Source organism: Hemicordylus capensis, chromosome 1, assembly GCF_027244095.1.
Source record: "Hemicordylus capensis ecotype Gifberg chromosome 1, rHemCap1.1.pri, whole genome shotgun sequence".
NCBI lineage: Eukaryota > Metazoa > Chordata > Lepidosauria > Squamata > Cordylidae > Hemicordylus > Hemicordylus capensis.
The window spans coordinates 429,175,234-429,187,759 of NC_069657.1; the positions used below are offsets into that span (position 1 = coordinate 429,175,234).

The 12,526-nt window shown below is 43.2% G+C and overlaps 1 protein-coding gene across 2 annotated transcripts in view; it reads left to right on the top strand.

Annotated features, from left to right (window-relative positions):
* The window catches only part of PRKCE (protein kinase C epsilon), a 518,891-nt gene that overhangs the window by 370,594 nt on the left and 135,771 nt on the right, over positions 1-12,526 (top strand). For both annotated transcript variants that reach the window (XM_053312122.1, XM_053312132.1), the window contains exons 9-10: positions 2,613-2,824; positions 5,206-5,379. In XM_053312122.1, the coding sequence (XP_053168097.1) occupies positions 2,613-2,824; positions 5,206-5,379 (386 nt within the window). The remainder of the gene's footprint in view (positions 1-2,612; positions 2,825-5,205; positions 5,380-12,526) is intronic.

A 12,526-nucleotide genomic window follows, 5' to 3' on the forward strand; every position in this document is an offset into this window, starting at 1 on the left:
ATCCAAAATCCAGTGAGGCAGGGAGCTGCTCCCTCTTGCCCCTCCAATGCCACTCTTACCCCTCATTTCCCATTTTACTCACAGGGGCAGTCTATCTCTTTTCCCCCATTGATTTTCAAATGTGGCTGGCTGACCAGTCAGTAGCAGTGTAAAACTATTCAAACTTCAGGGGGCAGAGCGGGAGGAACAGAGCACACACATGAGGATGCTTGGAAGCCAGTGGGCTGCCTGCTTGCAATAAAAAGGCAGCTCCTGAAGCAAGAAAGCAAAGCACTGAATGACTGAGATGTATTTTAGTTTTGGCAATGCGTTTTAAAAATACAAAATACTGAGCAAGTGTATTTTAGATACAAAATACTTTCCTGAAAAGTATTTTAGATACAAAATACAAAAGTATTGAAAATCCGTATTTTAAATTTTTGTATTTTAAATACTGCCCATCTCTGGTTACTGTACACAGAAACAGTGATACACCTGGAAAAAAGAAATACATTAAACCCGAAAGAAAAAAAGTGAATAAGAAGTTGAATGCAAAAATAGATACCAAAAAAAGAAAAGGGAAAGAAATTGGAGAGATTAGGGTAGAAGAGAGATAAGGGGTGGAAAGTTGAGGAAGGAGATTCTCAGAGATGTCCCATCACTGAGATGTCCCCAGGAATCTGATTCTAGGTGTCTAGTCTCTTAGTCTTTTACAGGGGCATAGCATCCATTGGACAACAGAGGACAATTGTCCCTAGGCCCAGAGGGCCTGGGGACCCCCCCAAGGCCTCTCAGCTGGTCCCCCTTGCCTGCTCACCCTCTCTCCTGCTCACTCTCCTGCTCACTGGCCAGGCGAGCTAAGCAACCTGCAAGCTGCTGCAGCTCCTTCAGTCTGCACCTCTCAGCTGTTTGGCAGGTGGGCGGGACTTCCAGAGAGGCCTCCGTTCAGGCCTCATTGAAGCCCGAACTCTAGTGCTGGCTACTGGCAAGCGGACAGGCAGACAGCAAAGGAGGCAGGGTGGCCAGTGCTGGCTGCCCTTGCCTACCACAGCTCTGCCCAGCCTTTGACTCCTCAGGCTTAGTAATGGAGGTATGATGTGATTGCCTTTTTGTGGTTATTCCCCCCACCTTGGATATTTAAAGATTGGCTTGCCGTAGGACTTTGATATAGGGGGCGAGGTGGAATGTCGGGCAGATTGAGAAGACTGAATATTTAATCTGAAACAGATTGAGGAATTTGCTGGGTTTTAATATTTTGTTTATTTTTTAAAAAAGCATCCAAAAAAGTCCTAAAAGTGGCTTGTTTCATGGCAGAAAATTACAAAAATGTCTGGAACTGAAGACTCCTCTTAAGACATCATTCTACCCCCATATGGAAGACTCTGCCCCTTGCCTTCATAAAAAAAACAACCCCCCTTTCTGCCCCAGCCTTTAGATCACCTGGAATGACTTGGTCTAGGGCTTTGGTATTGAGCAGAGATGTAGGGCAGGGCGGGAGGAATATGAAGTGGATTGGACAAATTGTTGGTTTTTAATTTTTTTAAAAAATCTAAAAAACCACTAAAAGAATCCTATAAGTGGCTTGTTCCATGGCAGAAAATTGCAGAGTCCTTTAGGTTTCGGTGAAATGTACTTCCAGCGAAATGTTGTTAGATTTGCTGCCTGCGGCTGCAATTCTCCACAGACTTATCTGGAAGCTAACTGTACTGAATTGGTTAGGATCTTTGACTTTTGGCCATTGTGACTGGGAATGATGGGAGTTGTAGTCCAACAGCAGCCGGAGGGCCAAAGTTGTGCACCCCTGTGATAAACAAGAAGAAAGGAAAGGAAGAAGAAAGTCATCAAGAATTGGGTGGGCTGTACTCTCCCAATGAATGGTTGAAAGCTTTCTATATAGACCAGTGGTTCCCAAACTGGGAGCCTCCAGATGTTGCTGAACTACAACTCCCATCAGCCCCAGCTATAATTTATTGTGGCTAGGGATGATGGGAGCTGTAGTTCAGCAACATCTGGAGGCTCCCAGTTTGGGAATCACTGGTATAGACAATCCTTTAGAACAGGGCTACACAACTTTGGCCTTCCAGCTGTTTTTGGACTACAACTCCCATCATCCCCAGCCACTGTGGCCAATAGGCAAGGATGATGGGAGTTTTTATCCAGCAACTTCAGGAAGGCCAAAGTTGTGCAGTCCTCCTTTAAAAGCTTTAGTTTTAGACTGGGAAATAGAGCCCTCTCCACTCCTTTCCCCAGAATTAATATAAAAGAACATTAGGAGCATAGGAAGCTGCCATATACCGAGTCAGACCATTGGTCCATCTAGCTCAGTATTGTCTACACAGACAGGCAGCAGCTTCTCCAAGATTGCAGGCAGGAGTCTCTCTCAGCCCTATCTTGGAGATGCCAGGGAGGGAACTTGGAACCTAGATGCTCTTCCCAGAGTGGCCCCATCTCCTAAGGGGAATCTCTTACAGTGCTCACATGTAGTCTCCCATTCAAATGCAACCATGGCAGACTCTGCTTAGCAAAGGGGACAATTCATGCTTGCTTGCTCTGATAGATAGATAGATAGATAGATAGATAGATAGATAGATAGATAGATGTGTGTGTAACTACTGATTTACTATTTTTCACAGAAATTAAAGAGCTTGAAAATAACATTAGGAAAGCATTATCATTTGATAACCGAGGAGAAGAAAACAGGGGAACAGCAACAACCTCAACTGACAACCAGCTTAACACACTTGGGGAGAACGGTGAAAACGGGGAGGTCAAAGCCCAGACAAAACGAATGGGCCTCGAGGAGTTTAACTTCATTAAAGTATTAGGAAAAGGCAGCTTTGGGAAGGTGAGTTGCTTGACTGCTTTTGACCTGTGCTTTAAAAATGTGCATTTATTAATAGAGATAACCAAGGCTGTGAATGTGCCTGCATAGGCACAGTACAGCTTGTGTCCTGTGGCATTATGGGAAATGTAGTTCTTATAGCAGCATGGCCTCCAAGCCTGCCATGTCCTTTCCTACGTGGCTATGGAACACAGACACACACACTGGCAGGAAAGGCTAAATCCTTGCAGCAAATTCAGAGGATTCCATACCTTGGCACAGATCAGTGACATTATGTTCACACACACTTAAAAGTATCTGGATAGGCCTGTCATGCGTTCTGACTTGGCAGAGGATCAGCGTAGACCCAGATTAACTTCCTTACTTAATTTGGTGGCACACATCCTCTGTTCCAAAAAAAGCCTATTCAGCTAGATCCCCAAATTGACCACTGTATATATCATATAAAATTGCTCACAGTGTAACAAATAAGAACTGTTGTCTTCTGAAAACAGCCATAACCATAATGGAAAGTAATGTATTTTTGATGTGGCCTTTGGTGCTGAAAAGCTTCCCTGTCTCTAGGCTGCATTTTGAAAATGTCAATTTTTAATTATGTTTGCTAAAGTGGAAAGAGAGTACGCGCTAATCGAAATGCTAAGTTGGTGTTGGTGTCTTCTATCAAGGCACCTGACTACAGAAAGTGCTTTGTAGGGGGTCTGACATTTTTTCTCCCTGTAGATAGATGATTTCCACTTCACATTTGCTGCTTTTGCAAGTCAAATGATGTGTTTTTCAACTTGCCAGCCATGCAAACTCAACAAGGCATGTAAATGTTAAGCTGTGTTTACACTGCCTCCTGCTGCTATACTGTGAAGAGGAGAACTAGAGGTGATATTAAAGGTTGAGGAAGTGGCAGTGTTGAATCACATTCTCTCTTTTAGAGATGTATTGTGACTCCTTGCTGACAGTACTCGTTGATTTTTTAAAAATTCTTAATGATGTACACAGATATCGCTTGACATCTGGAGTGTTGACAGAGCTTATGAGCAGGACAGCCACAGTCCTAAAGCTTAAGACAGGTTGTTGTCGCAAAGTGGTTGTGCTCTGAAAACCATGCCTGTTTCACTGTCAAGCATAAATGCCCATGTGCACACAGTTAGAAGCCCAGAATGGGCTGTGACTCCTCCTCATATGTATGTGAGTGTTTAAGAATGTGCATCTGGCATTTATACTGCACATTTTTATTGTGGGAAGCACCAGCATAATACTAGAGTACTGTCAACAAGCACAAAAGTGTGGAAGTACCCTAAGTAAGGTCCTAGGTAGTCCTTAGTTGTCCAGTCTAAATCCAAATGTGAATTCTCATGATCAAGCTAGCATGGTCTTAGACTTTATTTAAATTCAGTCATTTGACCAGCATAGAGCTAGCATGGTAAATATGTGAGATGACTGAGTTCAGCCTGTGGCTAAGTAATCATTTGATGGTTAACCATGTGTCTTAAGCCCTAATCCAGACATTACGTTGCACATGCATACAGGTGTCTGTACTATATATGGATACATGTTTTTGTGTGTATTTGCATTCATTTTTAAAGTGAACCTGAGTACAGACTCCTTCAAATGCAGGAAAAAAAGAAGTGTACTACTTAGTGAGGGTGTTCACATGAGTGTGCAAAACTGGGCTAAGGGAGCCCAGCCAGGTTTTGCACACTCGTGTGAACTGCCTGAATCAAGCCTGATCCTGGCGGCTTTGTGGTCACAAACTTGCCTAAGTAGCCTCCTTCTTAAATGAGGTTAAGGGAGGAGCCCTTAACTTCATTTTAATAACCTCATTTTATTTATCGTGTGTCAGCTGTGGCTGCATTATTGGAGCTCCAGGGGGTGAGGTGGGGCACGTTGTCGCATCCTGGCACCCCAAACCCAGGAGCTACAGTGGGAACCACTGTTCGTCTGGGTGGGCAATCCTCCCGCCCAGAGACGAAGAGCTGCTTGTCTGCGGGGAGGGTGGGTCAAGCCCGCTTTCCCTGCAAACCTCAATGGAGCTCTTCTTCTCCCTGATTGTAAGAATCGCTCCTAGGTGTGTCGAACATAATGTGTAGCTTATGCACATTTAGATCTATATCTGCTTACAGATAGAATGTACTTTGAGCATAATTTGTGAATAGGGCATATTTTGTAACTCACTCCCTGTTTACTTACTGCAGTGCCACTAAACCCCCTTTCAGTGGTGGTTTAGTTGTATGGCCAATGTGACTTGGATCACCAGATGGACATGCAATGAACATGTATTGAATTCTGCAGAGATCCACTTCAGTTTTCTCAGTGAACTGTGACACCCTTCCCCAGCTGTGCATTTAGCTTGTAAAAGATGTGTGTAAATGGAGCTTTCTCCTTGGCTCTAGGTCATGCTAGCTGAGCTGAAAGGTAAAGATGAAGTCTATGCCGTGAAAGTCTTAAAGAAAGACGTCATCCTACAAGATGATGATGTGGACTGTACAATGACAGAAAAACGGATTTTGGCATTAGCACGGAAACACCCCTACCTAACACAGCTCTACTGCTGCTTCCAGACTAAGGTAGGCTAAGCAAATCTAGTCATGGCTTGCAGTATGGATGCTCCACAGTCTGCATGTTGATCTATGGAAAAGTGTCCGCAGAAGCATATCAGAAACATGCATTGCTGCAAGCCAACCTATTTTTGTTATTTTTGTATGGAAATAAATGTGTACCCTGCAAATCAATTTGGTTGGAAACAGGTAATTCTTACAGAGGAGAAAAGCAAAGGTTTTAAAACAGAAGGTATATGCTAACATACTGAAGCAACTGGGCATGTTTATGTCAGGTGGAAGGTTATTTTGGAGAGAGATATGTCTTTGGATATTTAAATCTAACATAAAAGGGAATGGACAATATCAATGGCAGGAAGGAAAATTTAAAACACAAAGGGCACAGTACAGACAAATGTAATTGACTAAATCCAACTGAAAGCAATGGAATAGGACAGGCTGTGATATTTTTACTTCGGGGTAGGCCCCATTAAACTCCCATTGAAGGGATCCCATTGAAGGGATTTTCATCCTTAATTAGTTATGACTAACTTCTGATGAGTAGCACCAATGGCTACTATTCATCAAAAGTTAGTCATAACCTGTTATGTGTGCTTACTCGGATGAAAATCTCTCTGAGTAAGCATTTATATGATTGGACTATGCATGACTTATGACTAACCTGAATGTGCTTAAAACATTGGAGGAAATATTTGAACCTATACAAACAGTTGGCAGTGAAAATTTTCAAAGGACATCTTGGAATCTGGGAAATGGCTATTACCAGTTATTTGAGAATTCTATCACATTAGAATACATGTCTCCTGAGATATCTTCTAGCCATTGTCTTTCATAGAAGGTTGGAATGACATTATTATAATGTGGAAATCTGAGTAGGGTTTAGCTTCCTTTATTGAACATTTTAACAAACATGCAAAAGAAAGCATTAACTATGGAAAGCTACTTTGCCAAACAGATTTGTTTCTGTTTGTACCAACTGAACTTTTATTGTACACACTCAATTTAAATGAACAGAGTTGCTGTAACATTGTTAAACACGTTATTTGTATTGTCTCACAAATGCCAGAAGGTGGTGCTAAAGATGCAAAAAACAAAAAGAACATTCATTTGGTACTCACTGTGCTGGAGATCAGTGGCTTACATAACTATTGCAAATAGGAGTTACATTGTAGTAAAATCCTTTTGAAACTGTTCAAATGTGTGAACATAGACTTAGAAAAAGATCATGGTTTCTTTGTTAGAAATTTTTTTGTGCTCAGTAGTAGAGGGCATCTTGAATTTATGAAATCCTGAGACAAGTAATATCAATTATAGTTAGAGGATCTTAATTTAGAATTAGTTAGAGGGCTAGGAAAAAGCTTGGACTATATACAAGGCAGCTCCTCCCATTTCCCCTCTTAAACCCCACCCCCAATCTCATCCAATTCTCTAAAATGCAATACATATTCATTTGATATTTGTTTGTCTCTTTGTTTTTTAAATGTATTATTAAGAATACAGCTTCACACCAACAAGTTTCAGTTCTCCTAAAAACTATTAGGGCAGTTCCCATGATACACATTAGGGTAGGAGAGGCCTCCTACCGTAATTCAGGAGCTGGGTCTGCTCCTGATTTTTGATTATGTGTTAAATAAAAATAAGGCTGGCGGCAGGGGACTTGATCATCACCAGTCAAGCCCCATCTGAGTAGGATGAATGCACCCCACCTGGATTCCATCTCTGGATTCTGAATGAGGTAGGTGAAAAAATCATACTACCCAGTTAGGGCTTGACTAACTGGCTTCAGGCTCCCCACCTCTGACCTTGTTCTTATCTAACACGTAATTGCAAATAGGGAGCATAACAAGCTCCTGAATTAGGAAAGGAGCTTCTCCTACTGTAAAGTTGATTGTGTGAACCTCCCTGGTGTCTATGTCTACACAGGAGGAGTCACCACAAAGGCATGAAAAAGATGCTGCAAAGGCACTGCTTGTAATATAGAAAAGTTTGGTATGTCCTTAATAGAGGGGTTGTCAAACTGGGGATTATGGGAGTTGAAGTCTGACAACATCTGGAGGCCATTTTGGCTGGGTATTATGGGAGGTGGTCGCATAATATTTGGGGACCCAAGTCTGAAAATCCCTGCCATTAAAAAAAGATAACTGTGTTCACCTTTCTGATGAGGCTAATCTCATGACCCCAGGAAAGCGGGCTAAGGGAGACCAGCCCGCTTTCCTGCGGTTGTGTGCTGCAACGGGAGCTGCATGGCTCCCGGCAGCAAACCTCACTAAGTACACACACACACACGTTAAATGAGGTTAGCGAAGCGAGCGCTCCGCTAACCCGTTTTCCCAATCGTGAGACTCCGTGGTGCAGCTCTGCGCTGTGGCAACCCACAAAGAGACCCCCGACCAGGAGACTACAGCAAGCATCCCGGCCTCGGCAGTCTCCCCAGAATGCCCTGCGCACTCACGCGGGGCGTTCTGTGACATCCGGGGGCCAATCCCCCCTGCCCCCACCGCCTCTGTGACAGAACCAGTAATCGTGTGAGCGGCCTATCGAGCTGCCCAGGGTGAGCTCCCTGCTCGTTTGCGGAGAGAGCTCGCATTGAAGTCCCCACTGAAAGCTATGTAACTGTGCCACAGCAGCTTTCTAGTGACTGTTTCGTGGACTGCAGACTGCATTTCTCTTTTGTAATCATATTTTGAGGGGCAAAAGGTGTCATTTGTGATTTAGAGTGAAAATTATCCTGGCTGGTCAGTGTTATATATGTCTGGGGTTAATCAATGGTTTTAAATTCATTTTAGCTGATTGTCTTGTCGATAGGCTGCTACACAGCTAAACCTGTTATGCTGCTATGCTGTATGGGTGTAATCCACTTAAGGTGCATTTACATTATCCAATATGACTGCTGTGTGTCACATTAGAACCTTGGGGGGGCTATATTTCATGCTCTGAATCTCAGTGGCCATCAAGACTAACAGATGTCAATATGAAACTATGTTTCTGTCAGGATAGTTCTGTTTAGTCCACATATGCACACTCTGTTTGTAAGCCAACATGAGCCAACATTCTCCCAAGATATTTCATAAAGTAGATGTGTCATGGTTCCTGCCCCCCATGGAGGTAGCTCCTTCTGCATTGTGGTCCCCAAGGAAACCCGAGATCCATAAAGACTAGAGCAGATGTAAGCATGGAAATTCTGACAATCAGATTCATTGGTACTGGGTACAAGTTAAGGTAGGGGGCGCCGCTACCCACTCTAGCCCTCTGGTCTCCCAATGGGGGACCCTTTCCATTACACGTACACCCTGCCAGGTCTTCCAGCAGTCAGATGGGTTATTCCCCGCCCCCTCTTTGGATCTCAGGTCAGGCTTTGCTCAGTCTTCTCAGAGACATACAGCAATCTCCTGCTGTATCAGGTATCTAGCTTTCTTTGGCTCCTCTCCCCTGCAAGCATCTAGCTGGCCTCCTCAAATAGGGACAAGAGTAGGGCATGGCACGATCACCACCTCCTGGTTCCAGATGGGACAGTTATTCTGGCTCACCTGTGGTCTCCCCCGCCACCCACAGCACAGGCCCATAATAGGACTGGGGTGGGAAACTAACTGATACATGACAATGAGGGGGTCCTGTTTGTACAATATGTTGTGCAATATACTGTTTTTACCCAAATAGAAATAATAATAATAACAATAATAACAATAATAATAATAATAATATTTATATACCCCTGCTAACTGGGCAAAGAGGCACCTATTACCGTGGTAATTCTCTTTATTTAGCAGGGGGAGAGTAACTGGCCCTATCCACCCCCAGCACAGTACTTCCAGTGACTGTTGCTGGTGTGTGTCTTATGTTTCTTTTTAGAATGTGAGCCCTTTGGGGACAGGGAGCCATCTTATTTGTTTGTTATCTCTCTTTGTAAACTGCCCTGAGCCATTTTTGGAAGGGCGGTATAGAAATCGAATTAATAATAATAGTAATAATAATAATAATAATAAATAATAATAATAATAATAATAATAATAATAATAATAATAATAATAATAATATACCGCTTTTCCAATAAAAATTGCAAAGCGGTTTACACAGAAAAATATTTAATAAATAAATAAGACAATTCTATGTCCCAAAAGGCTCAAAATCTAAAAAGAAATACGAAGTAGATACCAACAACAGCCACTGGAGGGATACTGTGCTGGAGTTGGATAGGGCCAGTTGCTCTACCCCTGCTAAATGTAAGAGAAGCACCACTTTGAAAGCTGCCTCTTTGTTCAGTTAACAGCGGTATGACTTTGAATCTAAAACAACCTCTCAAAAAGTATAGGTTAAATGCAGGTTATACCTGTATTTACTGAAAGCAAGGGGATACTCAATTTAAGACGACCTCCCCAATTTCTGTCATCAAAGAACTTGGAGGGGGGGGCGGGAACTAGTCTTGGATTGCGGTTAATATTATTCTTATTTATTTATTTATTTAAAATATTTATGCCCCGCCCCTCCAGTACACTACTGCTTGGGGCGGCTCACAGTGTGATACAACGTAACACAGTATTGTTTGTCTTTATAATAGTAGTAAATTCAGCTAGCATTCTGCAAGCAGAGACAGACGTTCTTTGCTGCGAATGGAAATCCTCCTAAGACTGATTTAAGAGTCTGAAGGGGCAATGAAATGTCCACAGACCCACATTCATCCTAGGAATGATTTTGCTTGCTCTGCGCTGGAGGTAAACATCATGAATTGAATTTTGACTGTCAAATGTAAAATTGTTCCCTGTTCAATTTTTTTCTTAGCAATCAGCCTTGGACCATAGGTGTAAACGAGGGCGCAAGAGAGGCTGCTTTGTGAGAGAAGAAACAGGAGAGAAATCAATAAGAGAGTAAATAAAAATAACCCTGGGCATCCACTGGGATGGCACCCAGCATTCATTAGACTATCTATAGAGAACTCCTGCACATTCAACTGTATGTATGAAGGGGACCCTTTGGAAGATGACATCTTTGGAAGATGCCATGAAGCAAAACCACTGAATGCATATAGTTGTATGTGCAGGAGTTCTCTACCTTTAGTCTAATGAATGCTGGTTGCTGTGATCTGACCCACACATTCATTAGATTGTCCAAAAGGCCTTCAGTGAATGCAGGATCTGGATCACAAGATATGGAGATGCCATGAAGATGGTATCTCCCAAGCAGGCATTACATTCTGTGAACTGCAAGGGAAGTAGGAGAACTGCAGGGAGAGGAGCCATGCAAATCTGATACTCCCAGTCTCACTGCACCTACATGAGTGGTGTGGTGGTCAGAGTGCTAGACTAGGAGACCCAAGTCCAAATTCCCAGTCAGCCGGGAAACTGGGTGACCCTGGGCCAGTCACTTATCTCTCAGCCTTACCTACCTCACAGGGTTCTAGAAGGGATAAACATAACCATGTACACTGCTCTGGGCTCTTTGGAGGGAAAGCGGAATATAAATTAAATTAAAAAAATAATGATTGAAGGGCAACAATTTTCTGACCAGGTCAATGATTTATGATAGAGAAGGCATCCTTGCATTGGGATTCAGTACTTATGTCAAGAAATCCATGGGAAAAGCTAGGAAAACAAAACTGCTTTATGTAGGTAACCGTGAGATGGGAAATGGTTCACACAATATATTTCTTGCCCATAAATGCAGACTTGGATTTCCCTTTCTCATGAACAAATGTGGTATGTGATCAGCCAATGAAGACCATTGTGATTATGGCCGAGCTCTCTAGTACTGCCAAAATAAAGTAACAGAAACTGTCACAAGATCATATCCATTATTGCCTAAAACTGGCAATAAACTCTCTCTGAGGGCTGGCCTTAGAGAAGGCTTTCTCTGATAGCCATATCTCCCACAGTTTGGAGATAAAGGGAGAGCTCTTGCTTCTTCCAGGATGAAGTCTCTTTTTAACTTCAGGGTGAGCACACTTGAATCGTGGGCTGTTGATTCAGCTTCCCAAGCAGTTTACTCAGGAAACACGCTAAGAGGTGATTACAGTTTTGAATCCTCCCTACAGCCAAGGTTTTCAAAGTGGCATTTCCTAAGGATGTGTGGGCAGCTGCTAGGAAGAACTGGGAGCTCCTCCCTTGCCATTCTCACATACACTTTTGGCATGACTGGACTGGCCCGGCCCATGCTGTGTGTTAAGAAAGTCCCCTGACACACACACTGTTTTTTGTGTGAGCTGTTTGCATCCTTAGGATCCAACATTGTTTGTATCCTTACAGCACATTCTGCTGGCCTGTGCACTTTTGCTCCTTACCATTTTTGTTTGAGTTGGGCTTGGGTTAGAGTGAGCACCAGCACTCTTTGCCTGACCTTGGGCAGGGGTGGCTCTTCCATGAGGCAAGGTGAGGCAGTCGCCACAAGCGGCAAATTACTGGGATGTCTGCAGGGTGGCAAGATGTTCTCCTGCCCCCGGCTTCTTCACTTGCCTTCCCATGCCACACACTGCCATGGTAGCAGCTCTTCACCAAGTAGGGACACAGTCCATTCTGCCATCTCATTCTGCTGTATGTGTTGACAAGGACTTAGAGATGCTCTCTCCAATAGAGTATGAGACCTGCCACACTTGTGGGAGCCATTGCCCTTCCTCCCAAAACAAGCAAACCATGTGTTCATTAAGTGTCAAAGCCACTTAAATTCCTAAGCTACCTCTGTTTGTTTATAGCTCCTTTAAGGAGCTTAGAGCAGTTCCCTTGTGGTTTTTAGATGGCTGCCCACCCAGGACGTCTCAGAACCAGACCTCCTCCTTAGCTGCAGAAGCTCACCCATATAATGTGCCCCATTTTGTTACATTTATATTCCACCTTTCTTCCATTATGGAACTCAAGGCAGAATAGATGAGGTTCCCAGGCAATCACCTCTCCAGGCCCCGCCCAGACTTGAACCTGCTTAGCTTCACTAAGCTGTATCATATGCCCTCAGACCATGCCCTGGGAACAATGGTACCTGCAGACCATTCTCTGTGTCTTGCTAGGTTCACACATGCCACAGAACTGAAAGACTGTCATGGCCAGAAACAAATGTCTAATGATCTTGGATGATGGACACCAGAAGGATAGGTAGTAGTAAATAAAACTTATAAATAAAACTCCTTGGTAGTAAATAAAACTTATCTGATAGCGACCATTACAATGAGATATAT